Source organism: Myxine glutinosa, chromosome 6 (genome assembly GCF_964187855.1).
Source record: "Myxine glutinosa chromosome 6, kmMyxGlut1.1, whole genome shotgun sequence".
In the NCBI taxonomy this organism is placed as follows: domain Eukaryota; kingdom Metazoa; phylum Chordata; class Myxini; order Myxiniformes; family Myxinidae; genus Myxine; species Myxine glutinosa.
This window is the reverse complement of record NC_136266.1, coordinates 166,923,229-166,947,890: the sequence shown is the minus strand read 5'-3', so window position 1 is coordinate 166,947,890 and position 24,662 is coordinate 166,923,229. Positions and strand designations below refer to the sequence as shown.

General features: G+C 45.5%; 1 protein-coding gene across 1 annotated transcript in view; it reads left to right on the top strand.

Moving 5' to 3' along the window:
• Positions 1 to 24,662, top strand: part of SRCAP (Snf2 related CREBBP activator protein) — a 349,731-nt gene that overhangs the window by 152,463 nt on the left and 172,606 nt on the right. Inside the window, exons 11-13 of the mRNA XM_068118884.2 lie at positions 5,992 to 6,380; positions 12,107 to 12,179; positions 17,078 to 17,167. Coding sequence (XP_067974985.2) covers positions 5,992 to 6,380; positions 12,107 to 12,179; positions 17,078 to 17,167 — 552 coding nt within the window. The remainder of the gene's footprint in view (positions 1 to 5,991; positions 6,381 to 12,106; positions 12,180 to 17,077; positions 17,168 to 24,662) is intronic.

The following is a 24,662-nucleotide window of genomic DNA, read 5'->3' as shown; positions in this document are numbered from 1 at the left end:
CAGACCTCGATCAGGGAGGCCAAGAGTCACCACTGCAAGGCAGGACAGGCAGATGGTCCGAAGTCACCTACGGGATCGATTCCGTCCAGCATCCCGCACTGTGGCAGAAACTCCGGGGCGTGCAAACCCACGGATCTCCCATGATACTGCACGAAGACGACTGCATGACTATGGTCTGACTGCCAGAAGACCATACAGAGGCCCCGTGATGACGGCTGCCCATCGCCGCAACTGACAGAGATGGTGCCAGCAGCATCAGCAGTGTACCTTGGCGCAGTGGAACGAGGTCGCTTTCAGCGATGAGTCAAGGTTCTGTGTGGACAGTCCTGTTGGGCGTGAGCGTGTCTGGAGAAGAACTGGCGAGTGATATGCCGATTGTTGCGTGCGTCAGGCCAACAGGTGGGGTGGCCCAAGTTTGATGGTGTGGGCCACCATATCGGGCCGGTACAGGACGCCACTGGTGGTTGTGGATGGGAATCTTAACGCCCAGCGGTATGTGGATAACATCCTGCGACCTCATCTGCTGCCATTCCTGCTAGACCACCCAGAACTGAGAACCTTTCAGCATGACAACGCTCGTCCCCATGCTGCTCGCTTTACCACTGCATTTCTCCAAGGCGAGAACATCAACACCATGCAGTGACCTGCGCTCTCCCCTGACCTGAATCCCATAGAGCACCTGTGGGATGAGCTTGGGAGATGCGTAGTTGGCAGGGCCAGGACACTGGGAGAGCTGCTTCAGACATTGAGGACTGAGTGGGACAGAATCCAGCAGCAATCCATCCAAAGACTGGTTGGCAGTATACGCCGACGATGCACTCCAAACAATGGTGGCCACACACGCTATTGAAAGGGGACTGACATTGCACCCTGTGCTGTTCTGCACTGTAGAACAAACTGATGAAATGGTGTATCTTGGTCAAAAACTTGACATGTCATCAATAAAATGCCAATGTTTCAATTAGCAATTGTTGGTTTGTTTTATTTTGAACTGTTACAATTTTATTACATTTCAAACAAGTGGTAAGTTTCTTGCATGACTGTAATAGTCATGCAGTCGTCTTCGTGCAGTATCATTGGAGATCCGTGGGTTTGCACGCCCCGGAGTTTCTGCCGCAGTGCGGGATGCTGGACGGAATCGATCCCGCAGGTGACTTCGGACCATCTGCCTGTCCTGCCTTGCAGTGGTGACTCTTGGCCTCCCTGATCGAGGTCTGTCATCTGCAGAGTTGTGGAGGGTGTCTCTGTCCACCAGGGCCGATATTGTCTGGTGTGAACAGCCAAGGCGACGTGCCACCTCACGGTAGCTCAGTCCGCCTTGCAGCATGCCAAGGGCATGCTGCCGTTGATCCCTTGACAATCGTGGCATGTTGATTGAAATGCCCATTTTGCACTGGCCTTTTTAAAGCCAATATCAAGACATCACGTGCAGCTCATTAAAATCATCCCGTACCCCTTGGCTAATCACTGACAGTCAAAATGGCTGTTCAACAGCTGTGCTATGAAGTGACCATTGAAGGTTCAAGTGACGATCCATGACCGTTTTGTCTGACAGTGAGGACAATATTGTCCACAAATAGGTTCACACATTTACTACACACAGTGTTATTGTTGATATTTAAAGGTTTCAAAGGTGGTAAGTTTCTTTTGCGTTTCAGTATATATATATTGAATTGTAATATAGTACTGTTTTCTCATCAATACCTTTTGAAACGACACACCCACATTCCTATTTTACAGACCCACTTTTAATGTATCACAGCCTTATTCTCCAAAGAGAGTTTGTAAATTTGCTCATTTCATCCTCATTTGATCTTTGAGAAACACATATATTTTAGCCTGCTACAGGCCGACTATATTACAACTTCCCTGTATCTGGTTGGTTAGTTTTGTGGCATTTAAACCACATCAAAATGTGCCATCCAATTGTTTGGAATCAAAGTATATAAAATCAGACTGTTTCTCATAAAGAAAGTTTTACATTGTTATGGGACGATATCTTTCACATGGGTGCCATGGCTCAGACTCCCAAAATAATGGTCTGGCTTCATCTCCTTTTGTGTCTACTTCATCACCCTTGTTCTGTACTCCTTGTGAACTGTGTGTGGATCATAAGCTATTCAGATATGGATTCCATCCTTGCTTTTCCAGGGATGATAACTGAGTTAGCATGTTACGCGTAAGCCTCTGCCATGCCCACTGTGCAGGTAAATTGCAGGCTTCGTACCCTTTACTTCTCAACTCCCTGTGTCTGACAATCTTTGTGATTGGAAGGTACTCTTTTGGTTAAATCTATCATAATTATGCTGTTTCAGCTGTGGTTGTTTGTCTTTCAATATCAACCGTCTCTGCTTGCTTCAGTTAAAATGTATAATTTTTGTTCCCTCTTCCAAATTAATTTCCTGTCTAACCCCAACAACTGGGTGTGTGGTCACCAAACTGTACCAAATACCTGAGGTTGGCACTCCTTCTGTCTTTCCCGTGTACACGTTGTTCTAGTTTTGGCAGCTCTCCCAGGAAATGACTTCAGATCTGTCACCCGTTATTGGGCTGTCTTAGATGTTTTGTGACAACAGATCAGATGGAGATCATGGATCTGAACTAATTGGCAACAATCTGCATTGTATTAACAACAACACTGTGTGCTCATTACCTTCGCAAAAGCGGAAGGTTATGTTTTGATCGCTGTGTATTTATTTGTATGTCTGTGTGTGTGTGTGTATGTTATTCGCATAACTCAAAAAGTATTCAACCGAATTGCATGAAATTTGGTGGGATGATTGGTTATTATACGGGACACATTTGATTAGATTTTGGGAGCAATCGGGTCAAAGGTCAAGGTCAAGGTCACGAAAAGGTCAAAATCGTATTTTTGTTGTTCTGTTCCCTACACTCCCATGCCAAGTACAGAACAGTAGCTGCGGCGAAGGTATGCGCTCTACCGAGTGCCCGTTCTAGTTTTGTCATATGCTCATCTGTGCAGAATCTTGTCAATCAGTTCAAACTATGTTTGTGAGTTATCCATTGTTTCCATTTATCCTATGCTGGGACCAACCTGGTGTTGGCTTAGCGGTCAGGGTACCAGCTCGGGATCCTAGGATCCTGGGTTCGAATCCCGGTCGATCGCTGAATTAACGCCAGGGTGGTTGACTCAGCCTGTCATCCTTCCGAGGTCGGCTAATTGAGTACCAGTTTTTTTTTTTTTTTTTTTTTTTTTTTTTTTTTGTATACTGAATCGAGGCTCGTGAAAGAGCTAACATTTACTTCACAAACAAATCAACCAGACAAACAAAATATATAAAAAGCGGGAGCGTAAAACAAGATGGGGAGAGAAGGTGAAGCACACAAACACAACATTTGAGAGCAGGGAGATGTGTGGAAGGGAGAGGGCTTGGGGGGAGGAGGCATGGGAAGGGGGGGGGGGGGTGGAGGGAGAAGTATAAAACACAAGGACACCAATGACTTCCAGGACAGAAGTTGGTATTTCAAAAAAGTGGAATTGGGGTGAAATTAGCGGGGGTAGAAAAGATCAAGGTTTTGGATGGGGGAAGATAAGAGATGGTGGTGAACAGCTGTTTTAAAGACCTGGAGGGTGGAGTGGGATTGAAGAGAGTGAGGGAGTTTGTTCCAGAGGCGGGAGAAAAGAGGAATGAAGGAGTGAAGGTGAGCAGAGAGTCTTGATTTTGGCAGTTTGACCATAAGAGGGTTGCAGGCAGATCTTGTGCGACCTGTAGGAATATTTGCGGGACAGAGCCCAGAGAGAGCTGGGGGGGCAAGGCCAGAGAGGAGTCGGTAGAAGATGGAAAGACCACCAACCTGCCTGCGGTGAGTGAGTGAGAGGCCCTTGGAGTTAGCTTCATCACGGGAGATTCCAATGATTCTGAATGCTTTGGTTTCAACAGCGTGAAGACGAGCTAGGTGTGAGGCAGGAGCACCAGCCCAGAGGGGAGAGCAGTATTCCATTGAGCTGCGGATGAAAGCCTTGTATGTGGTGAGGAGCTCAGGTGTGCCAAGGAAGGACTTCGCACGACGGAGGATGCCCAGTCGGCGACTGGCTTTGGAGGCCAGATTTGAAATGTGGTTTTCCCAGGAAAGATCATGGCAGATAGTGAGACCCAAAAGCTTGAGTGACAGAACTTCTTGGAGAGGATTATTCAGAAAGTGGATGGGAGGGTTGTCCAGTCGGTCTTTTCGGAGAGACATCGTAAGAGTGTGAGATTTGTCAGGATTGAAAGACATGTTCCACTTGTTTGCCCAGTCTGTGATTTTGTCCAGGTCTGCAGAGAGTGAGGAGGCAGCAGACTGCCGATCTGAGGGATGAAGAATGGAGCGACAGAGAGTAGAGTCATCAGCAAAGAGATACAGAGGATTTTCAAGAGAGTCAGAGAGATCATTGATGAAGACCAGAAAAAGGACAGGGCCTAGAACACTGCCTTGTGGAACTCCAGCCTGAACAGTTCACTGGTAATTCCCTGTTTGTCGTAAAAGGCGACAAAAAGGGTTGGCGGCAGGAAGGGCATCCGGCCGTAAAACATTGCTTCAAAAAGGGGACCAAAAAACAACAACAACCACGGTCCCCGAAAAAGGCCAACCCCCGCTTTGCGGGGGAAAATGGCCTGTGAAGGTGTTTTATTTATTTATTTATTTATTTCTTTATCCTATGCTGGGAATTAATCCCTCCATTGAAGGGATAAAAGTCAGCAGATATGAACACCAAATTGTTTGTGTATTTTCCTTTTAAAATTGATTTTTACCCTCGCCAGAGGAGAGGGTATTGCATTTGAGTCCGTCCGTCTGTCTGTTTGTTTGTCCGCCTGTCTGTTTGTTTGTCCGCACAGAATAAATATGATTTTCTCTGGAACCGTTGGTCCGATTGACAGGAATTTGTCACCATAGTTGCAACTCCACCTGTATAATCTTTTAATGGTAATTATGACATCATAGGTCACGTGGTCCGGCCGCCATTTTGGAAAAACCGAAAAACTTTGCACCTCTATATCTCCGAAAGCGCTGAATAGAAAAAATTGAGACATGGCTCATGGTAAAGAACTCTCGATGGGGAATAAAATATGTTAATGATGATGTCATAGGTGCCTCCATTATGACGTCATAATTCGACAAGTATAAAACATCATCCGATCAAGATGAAATTTCTTGAGCATAATCTAGGGATAAATTGGTGAAGGAAAAAATAATAATGATGACGTCATCGGTCACGTGGTTCGGCCGCCATATTTGTTTTAACACAAAAGCCGTAAAAACCAGTGAAAACACATCCTGGCGAGGGTCTGCAATATCTGATTGCTCTTTCTTGTTACCTTGTTAAAGGTAGTGATGGAAGACATGCTGTAGATCTCATAGGTTTTTGCAGACATATACCTCAGCTGAACTCTTGAACTCTCTTCCCCTTGTACACTTTTGTCTTTTTTTTTCACCCTGTGCTCTGCAACCCCTCTCATAATGCTGTCGCTCCTTAGATCCTTCACCCTCCCTCCTTCCTTACTTTGAGAGGTATATTCCAGCTTGGCATGCATCTTACCTTATCTCATTGTAAGGCCATTGTGATGGAAAAGTCATACTTCTGTTCTGAGTCTTTGTTCTCAAATAAAATATCATTTTGGTTGCATGACAGATACTCTCTTATAAATCCTCGCGGTGATATTTTCATTCACTTCCAAACATTATGACACAACATTATCCAAAAGCGTCTGACGGAACATTATTTGCCACTTTTCTGGTTATGACATCATTTCACCCAAAAATTAACACATGGTACACCTATCCCTCAACATACTTTCAGCATTGTCATTGTTATTCAATAATCTCGAAGAACAATGCAGATTAACTCTGAACAACTCATGCTTGGGACATATATATTTGTGCTTTGCAAAATCTGAGAAATTGAAAATCATTGAAACATTTCACGTGCTGACATTTTATAGGTATTTGTAATAACTGATTTGGTTTAAAATCCCCGTTACCCTATGGCAGAGGATGAGGATTTTGAGCCAGAGGATGAGGATGACGATGAGGAAACTATAGCATTGGAGGAGGAGGTTGCCTCCATCGGTGTGGGTGAGCACAAGCGTGAGATTGAACTGTTGCAGCAAGAAGGCAATCTGCCCTTAGAAGAGCTGCTTCGCTCCTTACCTCCTGAAATGCGTCAGAGTGTCTGCCACATGAATAGAAACAATTCTGACAAGCTGGCTGCCAATGACGAAGGATCTCGGAGTCCTAATGATGGGTGTGAGCAGAATCGCAGCACAGCTGTCCTCATAGAAAGTGAGGATGTGAAGAAACATGAGGGGACTGATGACGATGATGAGGAGGAGGAGGAAGATGTGGACGTGGAACAACATGAGGAGGGCCCGCTTGTGAAGGTATCTACAATTTTCTTTCTTGTATCACGATACGTTTTGTTGCATTTGTTGTAGAAAAAACAAAAGAAGAAAAAAAAAATGGGTGTCAAAGTGGAACTCTGCTTTCCCTCTTTTATTTCGATTGCTTTTTGATAAGCTTGTTGTGATGTTTTAGCAGTGAAGCATGTTCTGTTCTCATATTTGTTTCAAGGGCTCTTTTATGATTTGTCACTGAACCATGGACAACCTCCAAATGCTTTGTCATGACGGGGATTAGCAGTATTTACTTTTACAAACATTTATTGTATATAGCAGTACAACTTGTCATTATTGAATTATGCAGCTGTAATCAATAAATCATGTATTCGTCAGTTTGGAGCAGGCCTTATCCTGAATGGTCCCAACACGGGTGAAACAGGTAGATGAGTTCAATGTGGATACGTATATGCTGATGCCTCATGTAATTGGCATTGAGCTGGCAAAACTGCCTCAGCTGCAAGGACTCTGAGACAAATCTGTAATCCAAACCTGCAGGTCAAACCCAAATGTGTACAGGTGAACCAAATTCAATGGCATTGTAGTTGGAGCATCTGCTTTGACTCTGGGAGGGATGAAGTTATATCCTGACCCTGGTTGAGTCCTACCGAAGACTAAAAATAGTCCCGAGCAGGCTTACGGTCATCTCTTGTAGTTCTAGTTCAGTCCTCTGCTTATTTGGGAGGAACCTCCTGAGAGCCAGCCCCTCTGATCCCTTTGGATCCCTGATACTAAATCAAAACATCGAAGGCCAGTCGATCCCGAGGACCATTGATTAGAAGGGCTGCATCAGGTTTCAGAGCAATTGGTTAGTAAATAAGGGACGAGTAGTGATCCAAAGTTTCAGGGGGTGACCTCCCTCACTCTCCCTCCATGAGGCCTCCATGATCCGAAATCGAAAAATCTAAGCTCGTGTGATCATGTGGACCATCAAGTAGAAGGGCTGTATCGGGTTTCAGTGCAATCAGTTGGTAAGTGGAAGCCCGAGCGATTGTGCGGGCTACTGTCTTGTATTTACGTGTCAAGTTTCAGAATAATCAGCCGGGTGATAAGGGAAGTGTAGCAAATATGGCAAAAACGTTAACGGGCAGACGGACAGACATCCGGACATCACGATCAATATTATTTTTTACAAGTTCTCTTCGAGAATCGAGATGACATGACCTAAAAAATCATATGTGCTGCTTCCTTGTAATAGTCTCATGAGGGGAGGCCCTTGAGCTGATCAACCCTCGGCCCTGTACAATGGTTGCCAACTTATGGCTTGTTGTCCATGCTCTATACTTTTAAAATCCTGACCGTCAAGCAAGGCAGTAACAACTACCATTTTTATATCATCTCATCTCGATTCTCGAAGAGATTAACTTATACAATGGGTTGTGGTGTCCGGATGTCCATCTGTCCGTCCATCTGTTAAATTTTTGCTGTGCCTCCCTTATCACCTGGTTGATTCTTCAGAAACGTGACATTAATACAAGACAGTAGCCCGCACAACCGCTCAGAATTCAATTTTTCGATTTTGGATCATAGCGAATCCCAGAGTGGTTTACCTCGCAAACTTTGGATCTTTACTCGTCCCTTATAAGCCCCTGCTGGACTTAGTCCGAAGCGGGACTTATGGATTGGGTCTCGTCCGTCCGTCCGTCCGTGCGTGCATCTGCAACCATACATAGATGTATGGACTGATTTTGTTCATACTTGGCCAAAGACAATACATGACGATATACATAATATGCAGATCAAGCCTGGTGTTGGCTTAGCCATACCACTTGCCAGCTCGGGATCATAGGATCCTGGTTTCGAATCCGGGTCGATCACTTAATTAATGCCAGCGGGGTTGACTCAGCCTGTCATCCTTCTGACGTCGGCAAATTGAGTACCAGCTTACTGGTAATTCCCTCTGTGTCGCAAGAGGCGACTAACAGGGTTGGTGGCAGGAAGGGCATCCGTCCGTAAAACATTGCTGGGACCATGGTGCCTGAAAAAGGCCAACCCCCGCTCGGCGGGGAAAAATGACCTCCAAAGGTGGTTCTATACATATGCACATGACTTTGTTTCGCAATGCGATCAAAGATGGCCGACTGGCCGCCATTTTAGTTGTAAAAACCCGATGGTGAACACGGCCTCAACTGTTTCTTAGAGATGCCTTTACCGATGCTGTTCAAACTTGGCATGCAGATAAGGAATGTTGTCTTACATACGCACGTAATTTTCTTTCGAGATCAGATCCAAGATGGCCGACCGCTGGCTATTTTATTAATCGTGTCCCCAATCATTTGTCGAACATGCATGGTCTGATTTTGTTCAAACTTGGGAAAAGCACAGTACATGATTGCATGCACGTGCACCTCACATTATTTTGTGATCTGATTAAAGATGGCCGATTGGCAGACTGGTGGCCATTTTAGTTGTAAACCACCTGATGTTTTTTTTTTTTTTTTTTTTGTATACAAGATCGAGGCTCGTGTAAGAGCTAACATTAATGCCAAAAAAAAAAACCGACACGTAAGACGAAATAAAGGGAGCGTGAGACAAGATGGGAGAGAGGGGGAAGCACACAAGTACAACATTTGAGAGCAGGGACATCGGGAGATCTGTGGGAGTTGGAAGGTTTGGGGGAGAGGAGGCATGGGAAGGGGGGGAGGGGGGGAGGGGTGGGAGAGGTAAAAAAAAAAAAAAACCACATGGACACTCCTAGGACTAGGACTTCCAGGAAAGCAGTCGGTATTTCAGAAAAGTGGATCTGGGGTGAATTAACAGGGGTAGAAAAGATCAACGTTTTGGATGGGGGAAGATAAGAGATGGTGGTTGACAGCTGGTTTAAGACCTGGAGGGATGGGTGGGATTGAAGAGAGTGAGGCAGTTTGTTCCAGAGGTGGGAGAAAAGAGGAATGAAAGAGTGAATGTGAGCAGAGAGTCTTGATTTTGGCAGTTTCACCAGAAGAGGGTTGCAGGCAGATCTTGTGCGACCTGTAGGAGTACTTGGGGGACAGCACAGACAGGGCTGGAGGGGGTGGGGGGGGGGGGGGCTTGGCCAGAGAGGAGTCGGTAGAAGACAGAAAGACCACCAACCTGCCTGCGGGGAGTAAGTGAAAGGACCTCACAATCGGCTTCATCGTGGGAGATTCCAATGATTCTGAAAGCTTTGGTTTCAATAGCGTAAAGCCGAGAGAGGTGTGAGGCAGGACCACCAGCCCAGAGGGGAGAGCAGTATTCCATTGAGTTGCAGATGAAAGCCTTGTATGTGGTGAGGAGCTCAGGTGTGCCAAGGAAGGACTTCGCACGCCGGAGGATGCCCAGTCGACAACTGGCTTTGGAGGCCAGCTTGGAAATGTGTTTTTCCCAAGAAAGATCATGGCAGATCGTAAGACCTAAGAGATTGAGTGACAGAACTTCTTGGAGAGGATTGCTGAGAAAGTAGATGGGAGGGTTGTCCAGACGGTCTTTTCGAAGAGACATAGTGAGAGTGTGAGATTTGTCAGGATTGAAAGACATGTTCTACTTGTTTGACCAGTCTGTGATTTTATCCAGGTCTGCAGAGAGTGAGGAGGCTGCAGACTGCCGATCTGAGGGATGAGGTATGGAGCGGCAGAGAGTGGAGTCATCAGCAAAGAGATAGAGAGGATTTTCCAGAGAGTTGGAGAGATCATTGATGAAGATCAGAAAAAGCACAAGGCCCAGAACACTGCCTTGGGGAACTCCAGCCTGAACAGGAAGGAGAGATGTGAGAAATCGATTCAGGGCCACATGCTGATTATGACCAGAGTGGAAGTCCGCAAGTCTTGCGTGGAGATTTCCATGGATACCATAGGAGGAGAGTTTGGTGAGCAGAGCGGGGTGCCAGACCGTATCGAAGGCACGTGATATATCAAGGGAGACAGCTCTAATTTCTTGTTTGACATTGAGGACCTCCATCCATTGTTGAGACAGCAGAAGTAGCATGTCCAGAGTAGAGTGACCTGGTCTGAATCCAAATTGATGATCAGAGATCAAGACATTGGAGAAGAGGAAGGATTTGATATCCGAAGCAATGCTGGATTCCATGACTTTGCTGATCATTGGGAGCAGGCTGATTGGTCTGTAGTTGCAAGGATCTGTTTTTGCACCTTTTTGTGTACAGCGGTAATGTTGGCTGAATACGAAGCTGAAGGCAGATGATCTTGATCAAAAGAGATGGTGAAGAGAACAGAGAGAGGGTGTGAAAGAGCGGCAGAGCAGGATTTTAGGACCCATGGGCTGATGCCATCAGGTCTAGTTGCAGAATCAGAGTCGAGGATTGACAGAAACTTCTCCACCTTGTCAGGAGAGAAGGACACAGAGTCCAGGATCAGCTGGGTTCGACTGGGTACGGTGGGTACAGAGAGACGGGTTTGGAACACAAGATTTTGAGGCAAACACAGAGGTGAGGCAATCTGCTTTTTCATGTGCGGAGTCAGCTGTGTAGCCGTTTGAGGTAAGGGAGGGGATGGAGGGGGGAACAAACACCAGAAACAGATTTGACAAGACCCCACCAGGATTTGTAAGAGGTGGAACATGTCCACATGCATGTCCATGTACATGTCATGGATGTTGAACATGTCCTCAACCATTCCATGTTGAACATGTCCTCAACCATTTCTCGGACATGCATTTACCGATCTTGTTCAAACTTGGCACACAGATAATGAATGATGGGTTACATATGCACGTCATTTGTTTTCGACATCAGATCCAAGATGGCCGACTGGTGGCCATTTTGTTACTTAAACGCGTCCTCAACCATTTCTCGGACATTCATGGATTGATTTTGTTGTATTGACGTTGCTGGGTTTTATGTTGTTTGGACATGGTGTTGCTGGGGACGGGGGAGTGGAAGCAGAGCGGGTGTGGGGGGACCTAACTCTGAAGGATATTATGTCCGTGAGGGTATGCGCATGATGGGGTTTACCACTGTAATCCTGCACTCGTTACAAAATGCGTTTGACTTGAGAATTCCAAGGGCAGATAGATGAAGACCACCATCAGGATTGGGGAAATCTTTGTAAACTATGATGTCATCAGTCACGTGGTATGGCAGCCATCTTGAATTTAAGGAAAACCTTTAAACATTTTTCTACAGAACTGCTGAACAGATCAATACGAAATTGCATATATATGATCAACTCCCCATCATGAAAAATGTTTCTGAACTATGACATCATCAGTCACGTGATACGCTGGCTATCTTGGATTTAAGGAAAGAAATATTTTAAAATATATATCTCCCGAACCGCTCAACGGATCAAATCCAAAACGTCATACGTATGATCGACTTCACATGAGGAATTTTTTTTTTTTGCAAACTATGACATCATCAGTCACATTGCATGGCTGCCATCTTATATTTAAGGAAAAAATATTTGCAAGTCTACATCTCTAGAACTGCTCAACCGATCCAAACCACACATTACAGATGTGATCAACTTCCCATGAGGAAAATTTATTGAAAATGATGATGTCATCAGTCACATCGTGTGGCAACCATATTGCCTGGAAGCCTATCATCACTGCTCGCAGTTCTCATTCTTTTTGTAATTTGAAGATTTAACACAGATATTCCATAGAAAACCTTGAAATTATAGAAATGTGACGAATCTTAAAATAAGCAACTGTCTAGTAATCCTGACCACTTTGAAGTATGGAGTTCATTTGGAGCCGTTTCAGGCCTGATGATGCACCATTTATCTTTCAAGGACATCCATACGAGTGAGGTGACTTGCTCAGGTGCAGATGATGATGCAGAGTATGATGCTGGTGAGGAAGATGGTGAGTGAAGTTTTCAAACTTGATTAACTTGATATTATCCTGAGCCTTTGGGACATTTTTGGCACAATCTTGTAATTACTGAGGTGATTGTTTTGAAAGGTATATTATGAGATTTTTCCCTGAATGATGCATTACGTGCTAGCTGTCTTTATTATGTCTTCATGGGGGCTGGGTCTGTCTGTGGCAATGAATGGAGACATTGAATAAGAAAACTAATTAGTGAGAGATGAGGAGTAGAATTGGAGAAATGGGTTTGCCAAGATGGTGTGGGGCATGGGGGAGCAAAGAGGGGACATGGTGTGGGGAGAGCGGAGAGGGGCCATCAAATGGGTGGAGTGGATAGCGGGTGGGGCATGGGTGATGTGCAGAGGTGGGATCTAGCTGGGGTTTAGGGATGCAGGGTGAGAGGACATAGGGTGGAGTGGGACAAACCAGGGCATGGTGTTGCTGGTTTTGAGGTGTGGGGAGGCAGAGTGGGTGTGGTGTGGCCTGGGTCTGAAGGAGATTATGTCTGTGAGGATATGGGTGTGAAGGGGGTCACCACCATAATCCCACACTCGTTCTAAAATGGGTTTGACTTGAGAATTCCAAGTGCAGATTGATAAAGACCAGCATCAGGATTGGGATGGTAAGAAGGATGATTAAAGGCACGGACAAAGACAGTGCTGTAGGAAAGTGGCGGGGGACAGGGCGCAGGTTTGCGAAAGATCCAAGAATGGAACAGAAAGGAAAGGAAAAAGAACAATCAATGGGGTAGAAGGACATTTGCAAATTACAGAATAGAAAGATTACAGATTTCAAGAATTGTCGTAAGGTTTAAGTTGGCAGAGTGAGAGAGAGAGAGGAGGAGTAATTAAAGCAGAGATGGGGAAAGAAATAGTTTTGTTACTGAATAATTTAAGGAACTAGATGGTATTCATGGAATACTTACCCTGCGCAGTCAACTTATTGCGAACCAACTCTTCTGTTTTTGAACATTTTTTTCTTTGATCCAATATGGCTGCCAAACCACGTGAGTGATGACATCATAAATTTATATTCTCTAATATAATTGTTGCATAGATCATGCTCAATACATTTCAAACTGATCAGACTGTGTTGTCCCTGTCGAATTATGACGTCATAATTATAGCACCAATGACGTCATCATTAACAACACATATTCCCCATATGGAGTTCTTTACAATGAGCCATGTTAACAAAAATTCCATGCAGCAGTTTTGGAGATATAGAGGTGCAAATGTTTTGGGTTTTTCCAAGATGGCGCCTGTACCACATGACCTATGACGTCATGATTATCATTAAAATATTCGAAAGGAGGAGGTGCTCCTATGATGAAAATTTCGTGTCCATCAGACCAACAGTTGCTGAAATTTTAAAATAATGATCGGATAAGTGTTGTACTTGTCGAATTATGACGTCATAACGAAGGCACCGATGTCATCATCATTAACATATGTTATTCCCCAAGGGGAGTACTTGACAATGAGCCAGGTCCCAATTTTTTCCATGGAGTGGTTTCAGAGATGTTGAGGTGCGAAGTTTTTCCAAAATGGCGCCTGTACCACGTGCCCTATGACGTCATGATTATCATTAAAATATTCTGCAGGAGGAGGCGCTCCTATGGTGAAAATTTCATGCCAATCGGACCAACGGTTGCTGAGAAAATGAATTTTTAAAATGCAGACACGTACGGCACACGGCACACCACACGTACGTACGTAACTGAATGCTTAACCCTGATTTTCGCTTCTCGAACGCAGGGTAATAAGCTCAGAATGTGTGGTAATGAATGAACTTTGTATTACCTCCACCACCAAAGGTTGGTTGAGGGTTATGATTTCACCCGTTTCTTTGTTTGTTTTTGTTTTTTTGTATACAAGATCGAGGCTCGTGTAAGAGCTAACATCAATCACAAAAAAAAAAACGGACACAAAACATTCAATAAAGGGAGCAGGAGACAAGATGGGGAGAGAGAGGGAAGCGCACAAGTACAACAGCAGAGAACAGGGACAACGGAAGATCCGTGGAAGGGAGAGGGCTTGGGGTGGAGGAGGCATGGGAAGTCGGGGAGGGGGTGGGGGTGGGGGCGTGGGAAAGGTATAAAACACATGGACACTGCGAGAACTTCCAGTAAAGAAAGAAGTCAGGATTTCAAAAAAAAGTGGATCTGGGGTGATTTAACGGGGGTAGAAAAGATCATGGTTTTGGATGGGGGAAGACAAGAGATGGTGGTGAACAGCTGTTTTAAAGACCTGGAGGGAGGAGTGGGATTGAAGAGAGTGAGGGAGTTTGTTCCAGAGGCTGGAGTAAAGAGGAATGAAGGAGTGAAGGTGAGCAGAGAGTCTTGATTTTGGCAATTTCACCAGAAGAGGATTGCTGGCAGATCTTGTGCGACCTGTAGGAATATTTGGGGGACAGAGCACAGAGAGAGCTGGGGGAGCAAGGCCAGATAGGAGTCGGTAGAAGACAGAAAGACCACCTACCTGCCTGCAGTGAGTGAGTGAAAGGCCCTCGGAGTTAGCTTCATCGCGGGAGATTCCAATGATTCTGAAAGCTTTGGTTACAACGGCGTGAAGACGAGCTAGGTGTGAGGCAGGAGCACCAGCCCAGAGGGGAGAATAGTATTTCATTGAGCTGCGGATGAAAGCCTTGTATGTGGTGAGGAGCTCGGGTGTGCCAAGGAAGGACTTCGCACGAGGGAGGATGGCCAGTCGGCGACTGGCTTTGGAGGCCAGATTGGAAATGTGGTTTTCCCAGGAAAATCATGGCAGATAGTGAGACCCAAAAGCCTGAGTGACAGAACTTCTTGGAGAGGATTGTTCGGAAAGTAGATGGGGGGGTTGTCCTGTCGGTCTTTTCGGAGAGTCATAGTCAGAGTGTGAGATTTGTCAGGATTGAAAGACATGTTCCACTTGTTTGACCAGTCTGTGAATTTGTTCAGTTCTGCAGAGTGTGAGGAGGATGCAGACTGCCGATCTGAGGGATGAGGAATGGAGCGGCAGAGAGTGGAGTCATCAGCAAAGAGATAGAGAGGATTTTCAAGAGAGTCACAGAGATCATTGATGATGACCAGAAAAAGCACAGGGCCCAGAACACTGCCTTGGGGAACTCCAGCCTGAACAGGAAGGGGAGATGAGAGAAACCCATTCAGGGCCACACGTTGACTACGACTAGAGAGGAAGTCCACAAGCCATGTGTGGAGATTTCCATGGATACCATACGAGGAGAGTTTGATGAGCAGAGCGGGGTGCCAGACTGTATCAAAGGCACGTGATATGTCAAGGAAGACAGCTCTAATTTCCTGTTTGGCATTGAGGACCTCCATCCATTGTTGAGACAGCAGAAGCAGCATGTCCAGAGTAGAGTGACCTGGTCTGAAACCAAATTGATGATCAGAGATCAAGCCGTTGGAGAAGAGGAAAGATTTGATATCCGAAGCAATGATAGATTCCATGACTTTGCTGATAATTGGGAGAAGGCTGATTTGTCTGTCGTTGCAAGGATCTGTTTTTGCACTTTTTTGTGTAAAGCGGTGATGTTTGCTGATTTCCAAGCTGATGGCAGATGACCTTGAGCAAAAGAGAGGGTGAAAAGAACAGAGAGAGGGTGAGATAGAGTGGCAGAGCAGGATTTTAGGACCCGTGGGCTGATGCCGTCTGGTCCAGTTGCAAAATTGGACCGTTTCACTATTGTGCCCTATTGTGCCCAAATTTCAGCTTCCTAGCTCAAACGATGGCTGAGATATCGCCCGGACAAACAAACAAGAAAACAAGAAATCAAGAAAGGAAACGAACAACCAGAGTGAAAACTCAGTACTCCCTTTCAGCTTGCGTCACTGCCGATCCCCCTTCGGTGCCCGTCAATGACGTTATGCAGCGCCTTGAGATGGCATAGGAAAGGAGCGGTATACAACAAGCAACCAGAGTTAAAACTGATTACTCCCTTTCAGCGTGCGTCATTGCCGAGCCCCTTTCGGTGCCCGGCAATGATGGTATGCAGCGCCTGGAGATGGCATAGGAAAGGAGCAGTGTACAACAGAAGAGTTGGCTCGCAACAAGTTGACTGCACAGGGTGAGGTAAGTATTCTATGAATACCATCTCGTTATTATTTGTGATCATTTCGAGAAAAAGAAGGAAATGAGGGAAAGATTTTGAGGTTGAATCAGAAAGGTTGAGTTTGAGAGGATGCAGGCCTGTCGAACACATGGACAAGAAGGAATCAGACAGACCATGCAATCAAGAGGTAAGGGGTGTTTTTGTTGTTGTTTTTTATAGAAAGCATAAGGAAGGAATTGGTGTGTGGTTGGAAGAAGCGAATACAGAAGTGATTGGATGAAAGCAAGAGAAATGGGTGTGCCAGTCAGTTGCGAGTCGGAGGAAAGGCCCAATTAGCCGAGGCAAACACAGAAGACCAAAATGACTAAATGGGCACACAAGAGAGGCGTCATTGAGAACATTATACATACTACAATCGACAACAAACAAAACTGCACAGCAAGCAACAGAGACAATTCCCGAACGGTTTAAATACTTCGTCAAACAACTCAGAGAAGAGAACAAAAGCTGTAATTGCTGGAAATCGGAAACTGAAATGGTTAAACTGAGATTGATGTATGTATGGTCATTGCCCACGATACATTGAACCCACACGCACTTCAAATGTACTTTGATTTCTGCGCAGCGAACATACATGCCATGTTGTTCACACTATGCAGACTCTTGCCAATCAGTTCAAAGACACGTATGGAAATGTATTGTCTTTCATCTTAAACTGAGATTGACCATTTCAGTATGTAAAGAAAATATTATTTGCACATCTCTCACTTCACATCCTCTGATGTTTATTTTTTGGTGATTTGTCTGTGCTAACATTTTCTTATCTTTAACGCAAGCAGATGAGGACATGGAGCAAACCATTGATGAGCAGGAAGCTATGGAGGGAATGGTGAATCACCAGGAGGAACTAGAAGATCTTGCTCGCGAAGGTAAGTCTCAACATTACTGCTTTAATTTAAAAAAAATTGGTGGGGGGAGGGGGAGGGGGAGGAGAGGTGGGAGTAGAGAGTAAATTTTTCTCTTCTTCTCTCCATTATGACTTTCATTTGGTGTTTATGCCCTTTTGATTTGGAAGTAAACTTTAAAACTGTATCTGTAAAATTTCCTTGATGCATTCTGCAGTATTCATGGTGTTGAATTGCCTTAGGTTGTGTTGGTGTTGAAACCTGGTGTAGGTAAAACCTGGTGTTGGCTTAGCGGTTAGGGTGCCGGCTTGGGATCCGAGGATCCTGAGTTCGAATCCCGGTCGATCGCTGAATTAACGCCAGGGGGGTTGACTCATCCTGTCATCCTTCCGAGGTCGGCAAATTGAGTACCAGCTTGCTGGGATGAATGATCCCGGTGTGTACCCCGGTTTGGAATAGGTACACCGTATCCCTGCGCATCGTAAGAGCGTGACCAAGGGTTGGCGTCAGGAAGGGCATCCGGCCATAAAAACATTGCCTCAAACAGGGAACCATGATTGTCATGGGGCCCGCAAGGCTAACCCCCGCTCTAGTGGGGAAAATGGCCTTAAAACGATCATTCATTCATATTCATATTTTTCTGCAGTATTCATGCCTCCAATAGTCAAAGTTACAATGAGTTAAAGTTTTTTTTTTTTTTACTGGGGAGAAAAAATATTTTTAACCTATATAGCTCTATCAAGATAAATTTAAATATTCTCTTTTGTGGTGTTTTTGTTCACAAAGTTTAGGCTTGTGGAAGAACTAGAAGATAACAGAATATGACAGAACAAGGAGAATGTAGTGGAAAAAGGGGAGGAATTGGGGATAACACACCAATAGCAGGGTAGGGAGACACAACAGAGGGACCCTTGGAGGAAGAATGGGAATGAGGAAGAATGATATCAACGGGAGGGGTAGATGACACGTGCTGAACAACCTGGATACAAGCTCAAACACAGCAAGGAGAGGAAGGAAGAATACATTGAACAAAAAGAAGTGGAAAAACAGAGTGAGTGAGACAGGAGAAAGCACAACCTGCAAAGGGAAGAAGGTGTGTGCTTATGAAGGTTAATGACAGTCATGACAGGTGGGTCAGCGAAAGTGTGGAGGGGTTGTATGGACCCAGCTAGCTGAGGCAGACAAGTGAGATCAAAATACCTAAACAGGCATGAAAAAGACCCTGTAATGAGCACAGGACATGAAGAACAATCAATAAGTTAAAGTGCACAAGAAATCAACAGCAACAGAGATTGATGTGGAAAACGGTTTACTTTACTTGGAAGTAGGTAACTCAGAGAAGAGAAGAAAAGATTATTCCACTGCTAGAAACCAGAAACTATTACCGTAATTATTACCTGCACCACTGAAGGTGGATGGAGATTATGTTTCCACCCCTGTCTGTCCATTTCTGTGTGAGCAGGATATCTGAAAAAGTTATGTACGAATTCAGATGAACTTTGGTGGACAGGTTGAGTGTGTGACAGAATTGGTTAGATTTTGGTGTGGATCCAGATTGGGATCTGATTTAAAAATTTTAAATTGTTTCTTCACCATTGAAAGATATCGGGCCAAAAGCGATGTATAGCATGATATTTCAAAATGTTGCAGACACATTATGACAAACCTTGGTGGATGAGTTGGTTAGGTGACAGAACAAGCCAATTGGATTTTGTTTCATGTCCAAATCCAGATTCGGCCTATCAATGATTTACAAAACATAACCTTTTCAGCCTGGCGGAGGTATGAGCTCCACCGAGTGCCGTTCTAGTTTCATCTGAATTTATCCCAGGAAAGAGATTTCTAAAATATTTTGAAAAATAATTGAACTTGATGATATGACCAAAGGTAGGATGACGATCCTCAGTTGAAAAGGAAATGTATTTTTGGGTGAACAATATTTGTTGCTTTGAGAAGTCAACTTTGCCGATGAACTTTCAGCACTATTGCAATAATGTATTGCAGGAGTAATTAATGAGGTGGGGTTGAGGAATCTGTTGTTTTTGCATGAAGTTGAAGTGATGCTGCAACTTCATGGAGTCTTCATTTTCATTTTATGTTTAGTTCCACTGCTCCCCTCCCCCAAGGTTCAGTTCTTGGCCCCCTCCTCTTCATCCTGTACCTGTCCCCCCTTGGTCACTTAATCCGCCGTCATGGTCTCCAATTCCACTGCTTCGCCGATGACATCCAGCTTTTCATCTCCACCAGTCCATCTCCACCGCCACCCACTCTATCCTGACAAACTGCATCACTGAAATAAAATCCTGGCTTCAAATCAACTTCCTCAAACTTAACTATGATAAATCTGAAATAATCATCATTGGCCCAAAAACGCTCACCAAATCCACCCATAACTTTGCCCTCAACATCGACGGTTTCCCAGTATCCACCTCCCCTCACATCCGGAATCTTGGCATCATCTTTGACCAAACCCTCTCCTTCGACAAATACACAAAACATATCACAAAGACAGCCTTCTTTCACCTGAAAAACATCGCCCGTCTCCGTCCATCCCTCTCCTCCACGGCTGCAGAAACCCTCATCCACGCCTTCATCACCTCCCGTCTGGACTACTGCAACAGCCTCCTCTTTGGTTCACCCTCAATAATCACCAATAAACTCCAATACATTCAGAACTCCGCTGCCAGTCTACTCACCCATTCCCGGACCCGTGACCACATCACCCCCGTCCTTTACAAGCTTCACTGGCTCCCCATCCCCCAGAGAATCCAGTACAAAATCCTCCTCTTGACCTACAAAGCCGTCCATAACCTGGCCCCATCCTACCTGACTGACCTCCTCTCCAGACACACTCTCACCCGCAACCTCCGCTCTGCTGGTACCAACCTCCTGACCCCCCCCCCCTCCCCCCCATGCGGACCAAATTCAGATCCTGGGGGGACAGGGCCTTCTCCATCGCTGCTCCCACCCTCTGGAACTCACTACCTCACACCATCAGAGACTCCTCCTCACTCACCACATTCAAAACATCACTCAAGACCCACCTGTTCAACACTGCATTCAACATTTAACCCACAGCATTTAACCCCTAACTATCTCTTCTCCTCCTCCTTCCTTTTGCTTTGATTATTTAGCTATTGATTTTTGTCTTTTTGCACTTGTTTTTTGTACTCTGTCAAAGCGCCTTTGGGCTTCTTGAAAAGCGCTATATAAAATAAATGTATTATTATTATTATTATTATTAGTTCATTTCTCCGAAATATCTTCATATATCGATACATTTTATGAAACGCTGTTCTGTTGGCTGTTCCACGATCTTCACGCACGCTCGAAGTTAAGTAATTGTTCACAATTGTATTTTTGTCGAAACTGTATTTATCTTAAGTGTGTGTACCCATAGTGTGTCCCTCGGAAGATTCTCGGTGTTAATCTTTCATACCTGCATAAAATAGTCGAGTATTTCGTGCCGCGCGGCCGAGTTGTTGAAGCTTCTGACCTTGAGGCTTGGTTCTCTCCGGGCATCCAAAGTGAAGTTATTTTTCCATTTGTGTGTTTGTCAAATTTCAACTCGTTATTTTATCGTCGATGCGTTATTGTTCGTTTATAATTAAGTTTGGTTTGAATTTCCTGTAACTCGTAATTAATTAATCGTGTTCTGTTTGCTCCGCGTGTGCGGCCTTGTACCCCCGTCAGTGTTTGTTAACTTAAGTTCCCTACTTCGTGTTTTGCTTGGCTCTTAGATTTTTCCCTTCTACCCCGAACATAATACTCTTTGTCTAACGTTTTAAATCCCCACCCCCCCTCCCCCACAAAAAAAACCAAACAACAACAAAAAAACCCAAAAACATTTATATTCCTTTCTCCACGTGTGCTGTTGTCTCATAGTGTATTTCTGTCCAGGTGTGCTGTTCGCCCCGCCCCCATTATCTCCTTGCCATCCACCTTTTGCTCTGTTCACGTGACTCGTGGTTGTCCCTCTCGGCCCTCTCCCCGTTGGTATTTTGTGAATATAAGATTGTTCACGGTTCTGTTTAAATATTATTTAAATATGTTTATACTTTCCCCTTCAGTGTTTTATTCAGTGGTATATTACAACACGCTGTTTTTCTTCCTATTTAAAAGGCTTTTTTCAATTTCCTCTCCAACTCATTCCACTTCAAAAAAAATAAATTCAATGTCTTATACGTCTCCCTCACTACATGTTCTAAATTCACATTCATTCCATCCCTCCTCCATCGTTCTTAATCGGATTGCTAACTTGAAAATCACAATAAACCCAATTTGTTATCAATGTTCGTCTTTCATTAATCATCCACTTTCTAAACTCCCCTCTTGCTTCTCCCCTCCAAATCCCCCCTTGCCCCTACACTCCTAAACTCCCCCCCTTGCCCCTCCCCTCCTAAACTCCCCCCTCACTCCTCCCCTTCAAAATCCCCCCCCAACCCCTCCCATTCAAATCTCCCCCCATACCATTCCTCTCCAATTCTCCCTCCTCCCTCCTCCTCCTCAAAGCTGCCTCCTCCCCACTTCGTCTCCCTTCGATCTCATACCTCCACCTCCCCCAACTTTCTACTTTCCTCTGCCCCCCCCTCAAACAACCCCTCACTGTGCCTCACCCCTTCACCATCAAACCTTTCGTCCTCCTCATCTTTCCCTTTCTTGTAACTCTTCTGTAATCTCTGACACACCATCAACTGCTCTCCCTACCTCCCCCTCTCATCCTTCACCTTACCCTACCCCTCCCCTCCCCTGTCCTGTACCCGATGCTCCCCCTCTCTCTTTATTAACGGTATAGACCTCAAACATCTGGGGCCTTCGCTCAAACCTGACCGATCTCTCCATACAGATTGCTTTTGACAATCCAGACTTGATCTGCTTAACAGAAACTTTCCTCCTTCAAGATGTCTCTGAAGAAAAAGAAGAACCACCTTCAGAGGCCATTTTTCCCTGCAGAGCGGTTTGTCTCTGATTCCTTAATATCTCTTCCTGGTTACTCCCTCCTCCGGTATGATAGACCTGAGCCCCGTCCTGGTGGTGGAGCCCCGTCCTCTTATCCTTATCAAAAACTCTTCCTCACTCTCCTTGCACTGCCCTCTCTCCACCTCACCCCCAGGAGTACCTCTGGCTACCGCTTCCTCTCCGCTCCCACCTTTTGTTCATATGTGTTCTGTACCGTCCTCCAAACAGTGATGACTCCATTTACATTTCACTGTCTGACAACAGACCAACTTCTATCCACTCATCCCAACTCTCTCTTCCTCATATGTGGTGACGTCAACTGCCATCATGCCAGCTGGCTGGGTGTGGGTTCCTCTCTCACCAGTCATGGCACCTCAGCAAAGGACTTCTGTGACTCACTGGGACTGACACAATCTGTCAATTTCCTGACCCGGATCTCAGCCAATGGAGTATCTGCTCTTCTAGACTTGGTTATGACAAACTTCCCTGCTAATGTCTGCTGCTCTTCTGCTCCAATCCGTTCTTCTGATCATGTGCTTGTTAAAGTGGACATCTCTCTGGCCATTCTCAGAGAGCCTCCTCAGCGTCGTCGAGTCTGGCATTTCACTCAGGCCGACTGGCACGGTCTTCAAGCAGCCATCAATCATCTGGACTGGTCTCCCGTCTCCACTGCCTCTGACATCAGTTCTTTCTGGGAATTCTTCCAAAGCAAACTGCTCTCTCTCATGCACAGATTTATCCCATCTCGTCTTCAGTTGTCTTACCCTTCCTCCCGTCCATGGTACACTGAATCTTGTGGTGAGGCAGTTGCCCTGAAGCAACTTGCCTTTGCCTCTTGGAAGGCAAATCCAACTGAAGGAAATCTCAATTCCTTCCACCAAGCTCGGAACAAGTGTGTGTCTACCCTCAGGAGTGCCAGGAAGCACTATCTCTCCACATTCAAGAATGAACTCTCAAACCTGTCTCCTTCCTCCAAATCCTGGTGGCGTCTGGTCAAATCCGTTTCTGGTGTTTGTACCCCCTCCAGCCCCTCCCTTACCTCAAATGGCTACACAGTTGACACCGCACGTGACAAAGCCGAATGCCTCAACTCTGTGTTTGCCTCAAAATCTTGTGTCCCAAACCCATCTCTCTCTGTGTTCCCACCTTACCCAGTCGAACCCAACTGCTCCTGGACTCTGTGTCCTTCTCTCCTGACAAGGTGGAGAAGTTTTTGTCAAACCTCAACTCTGATTCTGCAACTGGACCAGACGGCATCAGCCCTCGGGTCCTAAAATCCTGCTCTGCCGCTCTATCTCACCCTCTCTCTCTGTTCTTTTCACCCTCTCTTTTGCTCAAGGTCATCTGCCAGCATCCTGGAAATCAGCAAACATTACCGCTTTACACAAAAAATGTGCAAAAACAGATCCTTGCAACAACAGACCAATCAGCCTGCTCCAAATTATCAGCAAAGTCATGGAATCCATCATTGCTTCGGATATCAAATCCTTCCTCTTCTCCAATTGCTTGATCTCCGATCATCAATTTGGATTCAGACCAGGTCATTCTACTCTGGACATGCTGCTTCTGCTGTCTCAACAATGGATGGAGGTCCTCAATGCCAAACAGGAAATCAGAGCTGTCTCCTTTGACATATCACGTGCCTTTGATACTGTCTGGCACCCAGCTCTGCTCACCAAACTCTCCTCCTATGGTATCCATGGAAATCTCCATACATGGCTTGTGGACTTCCTCTCTGGTCAGAGTCAACGTGTGGCCCTGAATGGATTTCTCTCATCTCCCCTTCCTGTTCAGGCTGGAGTTCCCAAGGCAGTGTTCTGGGGCCTGTGCTTTTTCTGGTCTTTATCAATGATCTCTCCGACTCTCTGGAAAATCCTCTCTATCTCTTTGCTGATGACTCCACTCTCTGCCGCTCCATTCCTCTTCCCTCCGATCGGCAGTCTGCAGCCTCCTCACTCTCTGAAGACCTGGACAAAATCACAGACTGGTCAAACAAGTGGAACATGTCTTTCAATCCTGACAAATCTCACACTCATACTATGTCTCTCCGAAAAGACCGACTGGACAACCCTCCCATCTTCTCAACAATCCTCTCGAAGAAGTTCTGTCGCTCAAGCTTTTGGGTCTCACTTTCTGCCATGATCTTTCTTGGGAAAACCACATTTCCAAGCTGCCTCCAAAGCCAGTCGCCGACTGGGCATCCTCCGTCGTGCGAAGTCCTTCCTTGGTACACCTGAGCTCCTCACCACATACAAGGCTTTCATCCGCAGCTCAATGGAATACTGTTCTCCCCTATGGGCTGGTGCTCCTGCCTCACACCTAGCTCGGCTTCGCGCTGTTGAAACCAAAGCTTTCAGAATGATTGGAATCTCCCGTGATGAAGATATCTCCGAGGGCCTTTTACTCACTCACCGCAGGCAGGTAGGTGGTCTTTCTGTCTTCTACCGACTCCTCCCTGGCCTTGCTCCCCCATCTCTCTCTGTGCTTTGTCCCCCAAATATTCCCACAGGTCGCACAAGATCTGCCAGCAACCCTCTGATGGTTAAACTTCCGAAATCTC